This window comes from Schistosoma mansoni, chromosome 3 (assembly GCF_000237925.1).
Source record: "Schistosoma mansoni strain Puerto Rico chromosome 3, complete genome".
Classification (NCBI taxonomy): domain Eukaryota; kingdom Metazoa; phylum Platyhelminthes; class Trematoda; order Strigeidida; family Schistosomatidae; genus Schistosoma; species Schistosoma mansoni.
The window spans coordinates 7,810,392-7,819,803 of NC_031497.1; the positions used below are offsets into that span (position 1 = coordinate 7,810,392).

At 33.2% G+C, this 9,412-nt stretch overlaps 1 protein-coding gene across 1 annotated transcript in view; it reads left to right on the forward strand.

Moving 5' to 3' along the window:
- Smp_197580 (hypothetical protein) overlaps window positions 1–6,738 on the forward strand; it is a gene marked incomplete at both ends in the record, with an annotated part of 8,281 nt that extends 1,543 nt beyond the window's left edge. Inside the window, 9 exons of the mRNA XM_018799095.1 lie at window positions 820–907; window positions 961–1,068; window positions 1,113–1,201; window positions 1,323–1,407; window positions 1,445–1,543; window positions 1,654–1,846; window positions 3,198–3,295; window positions 5,088–5,195; window positions 6,376–6,738. Of these exons, the coding sequence (XP_018650918.1) occupies window positions 820–907; window positions 961–1,068; window positions 1,113–1,201; window positions 1,323–1,407; window positions 1,445–1,543; window positions 1,654–1,846; window positions 3,198–3,295; window positions 5,088–5,195; window positions 6,376–6,738 (1,231 nt within the window). The remainder of the gene's footprint in view (window positions 1–819; window positions 908–960; window positions 1,069–1,112; window positions 1,202–1,322; window positions 1,408–1,444; window positions 1,544–1,653; window positions 1,847–3,197; window positions 3,296–5,087; window positions 5,196–6,375) is intronic.
- Window positions 6,739–9,412: the final 2,674 nt, after the last annotated feature.

Consider the following 9,412-nt stretch of genomic DNA (forward strand, 5'->3'; position numbering starts at 1 on the left):
ATCTCGTGTCAAACACAAGAATTATCACCTTTTGTATCGACGAAATACATACTAAAACCCAGACTTGTATTCTACGGAATTAACAGATTGCTAATCCTAATCAGTAAATATAGAGCTGTTTCCTCTGCCGCAAATACAAATTACGGAATAGAATTAAAATCAGGGGAAACTAAAATATTAAATAGACTTAAACGTTAGAGGGCCTGCCAGTAATTTTTTTGCACTGAATAATATCGGGGGGGGGATATGTTGTTTTTGCGCGCTGAACAATGGCCTATGAAACTCCGGCGATAATTTAACAGGATAGTAACGGTGATACAGATGGCACATAACGATGGTGAACTTATGGTTGTTTGTTTTCTGAACTGTTATGAGTAAAATAGGCCAGCGTCTTTTATTATATGAGAGAGGGTTATCCTCATCACGCTTTGGTTGCTTTGAACGTTGCTCATAAGAAATATTCGAATGAACCATTTATCAAGCTGCTTACTAGTATTCTACTGGTGGCAGAAGGTTATATTTTCTCATCTATTAAGTTTTTTAGGCTCTTTACAAGAAGCGTTGAGGTGCTTCAATGAGCTCAAGAACAGGGAGGAGTTTTCTCTTGCGTCTCTAATATCAATTGAGTATTTGCATACGGAACTGCCCAAAATATGTAGTTTCAGTTACAACATCAATAATGTTGAATTTATTTTAGACCAGGATGTAGTAGAAGAGTGTGAGAACAGGACAAGGGAGTTGAGAAGGCATGCTACTGACAGAGTTATCCCCATAGAATTTATTTATTGATATTTTCATTTTATAGTCACTTTATTTTAGTGCTTTAGTACTGTTTTTCTTTAAAAAATACGATAAGGCTAGGGAATACTCTGAAAAGGCACTTAAAATCAATCCGCGTTCCAAGGAGGTGTGTCAAATAACAGTTTTTATAAGTCCAAATAATCTTTCACCAACTCTCAGATATTGTGTCTGAATGGATGGATCGGATTAATATGTGAGGATGATGATTTTCAAAAGAAGACTGTGAAGTATTTTGACGAATCTGAGTGGTATGAATTGAACTGTTTCGTAACTACATATTAAGTAGTGATGATGAAACTATATCGATTGAGCGTTTGATGGGTAGGATAAAATATTTACAAGTCTCGAAGTCATTCTCGTCTGCCTTGGATGTGGTGAACATTTTAGTAGTAAAATTTCCGTGTTATGTCCCTGGTTTAATTGAAAAGATGAGGATTCAACTTGCACTTCAAGACTGGGAATCAGCTTCAGACACTGCTACAAGGCATGAAATTATTTTAAACTTAACAAACAACATTTAGATGTCTGTCAATCGACCCTACGTGTATAGAGGCTTTAAAGTTTCAAATTTTGTACTTTCTGTGTTACGAAGGGAATACTAGTGCGGTAAGATTAACATGAGCCTATTTCAGCTATTTGTCAGGCACTGAAAAAGCTGGAGGAGCTTAAAAAAGAACTTGAAATATCGGAACCAAAGGCATCAAATCAGTATTCTTCGGTTTCTAAACTGATATCCCTAATCGTAAGTTTAACTTGAATTATGGTTCGCCGTCAAAAACAGCTAGCTCATAGGAATATGGACTATATGGTTTATCTAACAATAAATTTATTGGTCTTATTTAATGATTTCAGTGTGGTCGTGAGCCTACAATACTGCAAAAGGTTCAAGAACTATGCGAGAAAGCAGTTGAACTTACTCCTGGAAACTATCATTACTTGATTAACTTAGGCCATATTGTTCTCATGCAGGGTAAACTAAAAGAGTCAGTCCAACATTTCCGGAACGCGATAAATTTATGCGAAACAAGCTTTGATGGTCTAAAAGGTGATAACTAGTTTTTATACATTCATATTTAAATGTCACCAGTTATAGTGCTTCAGTAATATCATAAGCTCTAAAGGAGACCACTACTAATAGTGCATATTTAATTTAAAACATATGAACCTTGTCTTACAGTGATTAGTACAGATTTAATTTATCCAATTGTTTATATGTGGGACTGAATTTTGTTTATATTTTGTTACTACGTGTGCAAATTTTTTCTGCATAGCTATTTTTTCCTACAAATGTTTTGTAGAATAGATGAATTTGTGATTAGTAGTGGAACCCAGAACTAGAGTCCCGTCTTATTTAGAACTCGTCAGCCGAATGTACTTGCATGGAATGCACTGCTTAAAATGCAAAAATTCTGACAGACATCGACCAAAATTTAATCAAGACAGCTAACAATGCAATAATTCAAATCCTTTTCGTCAGTAGCGTGAATATCGTACCTGTAGTGAAAGCGAGTGACTAGCCGGACTCTACAGCTTATTTGATAGCATTTTGGTCATTTAAAGTGAATACGGCTGGGTTTGGACTCCTGCTTTGGGATCAACACTGGTATGCGTTTATGTTCAGCGAACCAGTACCAAACAGGACGAAACGTGTGTCGTGAATAAAGGTATTAGCCGCAAGTCGATTCATTCCACAAAAACCTCCAAAGGTTTCTTCTTTTACTCCACTAACTACCATTTACAACTCATCCTAAAGTTTAGGCAAAGAGCTGAAAGTTGTTTTCTCGGGAGATTCTCTTAGAGATAATTAAAATTACAGTAGACTTAACACTTATATGAACAATACAAACAAGACAGTTGAAGGTTTTGGCTACTGTGTCATTTAAACTACCCGAATCAATGTACATATTACAAAAGTCAGTTTATTTTTAATGCTAATCAATTTTTATGATCGAGACAAAATTTACGCATTTTGAGTAATAACCTAAATCATGCTTGTTCACATTAAACTTAATTGTAAATGAGAATTCTAATAACCGTTACTAACATGGTAAGACGAATATTTGCTCAAGTTAACTACCAGATACATCCCATAAAATTACCCTGGGTCGTTATAGATTCTGACTTAAAATGTCAGATATGTGAAGCATATTAGAATAGATAGATCATGCACCAAATAGTAAATAGCACAAACCATAGTTATCACAAACTTTAAAAGCTACTTTATGTGCCCAAAAACATATTTTTTACTCACAGATTACCAAGGAAAGCACTTTGTTGTTCAACGATTCTAAATAGTCCGGAAACAGAAATGAATTTTATTTAACAACATTTTAATTATTTGTAAAATGATCTTGTTTAGTCACACTAACTTCAAAATAACTAACTTATTTCTTCAGCTGTTGTTCAGTGCCAACTTCTTCAAAACAACCTACAAGAGGCTTCAACACAATTAGAGTTTCTGAGCGAGCTACAACCGACTATTGGAAAATCTTCAGTGAGTAAATCTTTAAAGAATGAGCCTTTAGCAAATAATTTTGGATAGAGTAAGGATTTTGGGAGAAATTCTAGGCACAAACGATAGAAATTTTACTGTATTGAGTTTATTTTATAAGGAAAACAAAAAATCACTATTTTGGAAGTTGTTTACTCTGAATAAATTTAAGAAATATGCATCATCTTAACTAGGTTGCAGTATATCATCAAAAGACATTCTATGGGAGATCAATGCCACTTATCATAACTTAACAAGTCTTGGTCACTTTTCGAGCACAGGAATATATAATTTTTCTAACAGGTTTTATGTATACAACATATAAGAAATATGGGTTCACCATACATCTTGAGTCGTTAGTATCAAAACTAACTCAACTGCTTCGTTTATCACTTTAATGGAAAACTGTTTATATTTTAGTCTGATTCACTTACATACAATAGAAGCAATAAACCCCTAAATAGTTGAGTCGTGTATTGCAATCAACACGGACGTTTTCCTCTATACCACATTCTTACTTATCACTGAAGAATATAAATAGTAATTTGTTACTTGAATGAAATCCACTTTATTGTAGAATTAGTCTTAATTGCTTGTTGTCACTAAATTCCTACAGAAAGCAAGTCCTAGATGAAGGCGATCAACTGTTATTTTCAAATTGTTCAATTAATTCTGGTTGTTTTTAAAATTTCATTCGCATTTCGTCAGTCGAACAGCAACTAATCATATAAAGGCAAATGGTAAACGATGTGAAATATTTCTGATATCAGCAATCCAAAAGCCTTTCACTCATCTTCAATAGTATATACAACCAGTGCTGGTGATTCAAGCTTATAAAGTAGCATAGGTATAGTCTTCTAAAATCATACCAAAAGGAGAATGCATTTGGTTTTATTATCCGAGGGGTGAGTTGCTGCCCTGAGAGCTCAGTGGAAATGCTTCGGACTGCGAAGCTGCGTGACACGGATTGAGTCCATCAAGGAGCATCAGTTTCCTCAAAATTTCAGGTATATCACGCTGATTAGTGCAAAATTGCATGAAACCTAGGTCCAGATCTTCCTGTCGACTACCTATAACCGCCCCACTTATATTCTTCAAAATGTTGTGTCTGAAATCTGATGCTGATACACGACGTACTACGAGCTAACCTTCCGACTGACTACATGAATGAAAACACAGGAGTGAGTGGAAATACATACTTAACTACCGAATGATATATGCAAACACTCATTTATATATATATATATATATCCCTTAGGAGATCAATCCATTTCCCAACCAATGATATGCACTTGTCCTCCAGGTGGGTTCTGATTGGCTTACCATATCACAAAACCTCATTTACACCCATCGATTAGCCAGGAAAGTTTCGAGCAGTGAATATATACTACGTTTCTAAAACTGACAAGTTTGGGACCTAAATAAAGTGAGCTCCTAAGAATACTGGAAGTGACTTATAACTCTTAGCAAGATTTAGAAAGTTATAACTTACTTGAAATGAGGGAAATCATTAGGCTCCAATGCGCTACAGTCTTATAACTTTAAGAAAGTTGGCCCAGTACACTTACGTGAAGTCCAGCAACCTGTATAAATAATTATTTGTATCAGATGTAACATTGTGTTAATAGATGAAGGCAGAATTTACGAAAGTGAGACTAATAGGTTGCAATATTTATAAATACTGTAGCAAAAAGTTGTAAATTTCTCATAGATAAAATCCATTGTATTATAAAACTCGAATGACAGTATCTGAACTTGAAATCCACTTACTATTAGCTCCTATTTTATTAAATAGGAAGTGAGCTACATGGTCGCAGTACTCAGACGCAAACAAGGTTTATCACCATCGCAAATACTAACGCCGTTGAATGAAGCTATGGAATTGCAGCTTCATAAACTTCGGGTAAGCAATAAATTGGATGCATGTACTTTTATGTTCTTCATCCAAATCCACTATTATTAGACCCACATATTACTAGCAGTTGTGTATAGTAGTAGTGTGAGGTCAAGAATGACATTGGCTATTCAGTACGCTCTTTTAGAAGACCTCTCATATCAAGATAGTGTTGAGCTACATGTACTTCAAGAAATCATGAAAACGCTAGTATGAAAGTTCTAGTGTTTCCACAATTCGTTTGGTTCATTTATTGATATATGATGTAAAATTATCGCAGTTTCAATGGATTAGATTCTGTTATTTTCAAACAAGAAATTTTCAAAAGTTTGCTTCATAAACTAACGTCAGCTGAATAACTAATGGAAACCGACAAAGTGAATGATTACTATTAAAAAAATATAGAATTTCGGTTGACTAGTTAATTTCTTAATTGTATCTTGTTGATTTTTGTATAGTTATTGCTTACATAATCAACACTAATCTAATACATAGGAAAAAAGTGATAATTGACTAATTTCGAAATTAATGACGGAGCAAGTTTATGTTTGAGTAGAGAATGCTCAATGTAATTTTAACTAGAAGTGGAAAGATGTACAGAAATAAATAAATAAGTAAACTGGGCACAAATAGGTGTATACTGGGGGAAATTACACAGTAATGAAAAGGATACAAGGAAATGTCTGGTCAAATTATTCATCATATTTCATAAACTGTATCTATAATTCAAATTCACCGGTACAATTCAGACTAGTAGTAAGAGAATAAGTGAATTGGTTTCAAGTAGTCATTTGGATGCTCTGATACCTTTTTAAGTCAGTTACTAGAAAAGCTTTGACTTAACTTATATTTAACAGTGGATATGATATGTACATAACAGGAGATTTTACAGAACTCTAAAACCATATTTCATAAAATTCTGTTGATTAGGTGTATCTTTTGGTATTCTCTCTTCATGCTCCCATAATTTAAATTGATAGAAAAATCTCTCAGTTGGGCAATTGTCAACATATAGTGGAAAGTTTAGCTGAACTTATTTTTCTGTGGTTCATTTTGCACATTTCTACGTTTATTTTCTCTGTTAATTCACTATTGAAATTACACCTACTTATAAGTAGTGTAAAACATATATCTTATTTATTAGCTATATGTAATTTGTATTGCATATTAAACGCTTTTCTGTTTTTAGAATGTCAGTTTGAGCCTTGAATATTATGAACTGTTAAATCCAGACTTTCTCCTGCAAATTATCAGTGAATATTTAATTCATGCACCACCTCAACCTTCAAATATTGGCAGTACATTTAGAATATTTAATGATATGGCATATATAAATGACCAACATGATTCAGTTCTTATGCGATGTTTAAGTATTTTAGAACCATTGACACTTTCAGCCCCAGGTTTTCAAATGGGAATATATCTTACAGCATATGTTCATTATATGTTAAGAAATACTAAAATTGCAATATCTAATGTGAAAAAATGTTTAGAAGTAAATCCATCTTTTCTTGATGGTTATATTTTATTGGCAAAAGTGAGTTTAGTATAAGATTTCTTTATGATATAAAGCAATATTGCTTTTTTTTTCGTTGATCACACACAATGAAATCGTACTGTCTAGGTACCGGTGTAATGAATACATACATTACACTAAAAAAGGGTTATTTTGTTTCAATCTAAAAAATGTGTTCTGTTGTTTACTATAACTGGAATATTTGTTGAAAGATGTATACATGCCTTGAAATGTAATTAACAAGACAGTTAGATATTCGTATTAACATTTTTCTAATGTAAATACTTTTGCATATTCATGCAAACCGATATAAGCAGATGAAGCTAGCGTATTACTTACTTACTTACGCCTGTTACTCCCACTGGAGCATAAGCCGCTGACCAGCATTCTCCAACCCACTCTGTTCTGGGCATTCCTTTCTAGTTTTATCCAACCTTTGTTCACTCTTCTCATGTCTGTCTCCATTTCTCGGCGTAATGTGTTTTTTGGTCTTCCTCTTCTCCTTTGACCTTCAGGATTCAATGTGAGGGCTTGTCTTGTGACGCAGTTGGGTGCTTTCCTCAATGTATGTCCTATCCACCTCCAGCACTTCTCCCTGATTTCTTCCTCCACTGGATGGAATCTGGTTTGTTCTCTCCCACAGTAGGCTGTTACTGATAATGTCTGGTCAACGGATGCGAAGTATCTTGCGTAGACAACTGTTAATAAACACCTGTATCTTCTGGATGATGGCCTTCGTAGTTCTCCACGTCTCTGTCCCGTACAGTAGAACTGTCTTGACATTTGTATTGAAAATTCTGATCTTGGTGTTGGTTGACAATTGTTTTGAGTTCCAGATGTTCTTCAGTTGTAAATATGCTGCTCTTGCTTTGCCGATCCGCGCTCTCACATCTGCATCAGATCCATTGTGTTAATCGATGATGCTGCTCAGATATGTAAAGGTTTTCACATTCTCCAAAGCCTCTTCATCAAGTGTAATTCGAGTGGTGCGTGCTGTATTGTATCGGAGAGTCTTGCTTTTCCCTTTGTTTATATATAGAGGGTATTTATCTACTTTATCTAGCAGAATATGATGGAAATGATTTTGCAGCGTAATCTGTACTCTTTTAAAGATCCTTTTCGATCTTTGAGTTTATTCATGACTAAATTACCTATGATTTTTATTTGGATAAAAATGCATTAATTTTCAGGTTTGTTTACTTACATCGTATTAAAGTGTTACATACTATTATTTGTTTATATATCTGTCTATTCTTTCGATTTCCGAATTATGCTAATCATTCAACATTACTTATCTTATTAGTTAGTATTTAGCTGAAGAAAATTTACTAAAATGCACTGAATTCATGACAGTCCACAAATCAATATCGTTCTTGCTTAATTTAACTCAACTAAAAGCGTGACTACTTCGATCTTTCATCTGTTGAAGTATCAAAATCAACCGGAACATTGTTATATATCATTCTATCAATGTAATTGTGATAAAAATAGGGTATGAAAGTGCTAGATTGAGATACGTTTCATTACCTGTGATTTTGTGATTTAGTCACAAAGTTAGTGAGCAATCTGGAATCATAAAAGGATAACATTCCTCAATGTTTAGTATTTATCTAATTTAAAATTGGATCTTAATACATTTACTAAAAATAAAATCCACATTATATACAAACTGATCAAAGTAAACGTTATATTCATTAGTTCAGATTTTGTTTACCTACAACTTACACAATGTAACTGGAAATGATTTTTTACACTGGAAAGGTACACTTTGATAAGAAGGTAATAAAGAAAATCATCTTTACATACGTAACTAATTGGTTATGTTAACCAGAAAAATATGTGTTAAAAATGAGAAGTAAAGATGATTTACACTTTATTTAGGTAATATCATTTGCAAGATAATAAATTTATTATTATGCATGGAATTTATAAACAAATTCCTTCTGTTTTATTATAAGTTGGCTGATAACTGTTCTTTGATTTATCATTCCCATAATATATGGTTTCCGTTCTTCTTAATGGTCATAGAAAAACTTATTGAAAACTTAGTCAACAATTAAAAGAGACTTTGACATTTTCCAATGAAGTTAGAATACTCCAATTGATAGTAAAAATCTTGTAAGAAGATCAGTGTGAAATTGATTTTTATAAAGTTTATAAAGTAGAATATTATTAATTAGAAGGTGGTTGAAGATCATGTAGTACCAGGCAAATGTCTAACACTTAGTTAGTGTTTCACTTGGTACTATACACAAGATTATCCATGCAAAGACTTAACAGTGAAAAATTTACCATTTAGATAATTTGTAAGGATAGGAAAACTGACAATACTTAATGTCGGTATACAACTAAATCGTCGTATAACATCGCTCAGTCAGAATCACCCTTGACATCAATCTTATTCGTATGGTATATTTTAGATACATCAGAATAATTGTTATGTTTATAATGATTCTCTTAATTGTGAGGTGACATTTGAACAAATTTCTTCGGTTATAAAAACCCGAATCGCTTTTGTTTCATAAAATAAATTAATGTCAGGTTTTCGAAGGATTTTACTCCTAAATCTATTTGTTAATTGACCATTAGTAATAAAGAGGAACTCCTAAAGATAAGCTGGTTTTTAGACGACAATTCATAAAAGAATAACACTTCAATATGTAGAACTTCTTATCCGAGGAAGCTGGCTAGTTTTTTTCATGCAAGATTT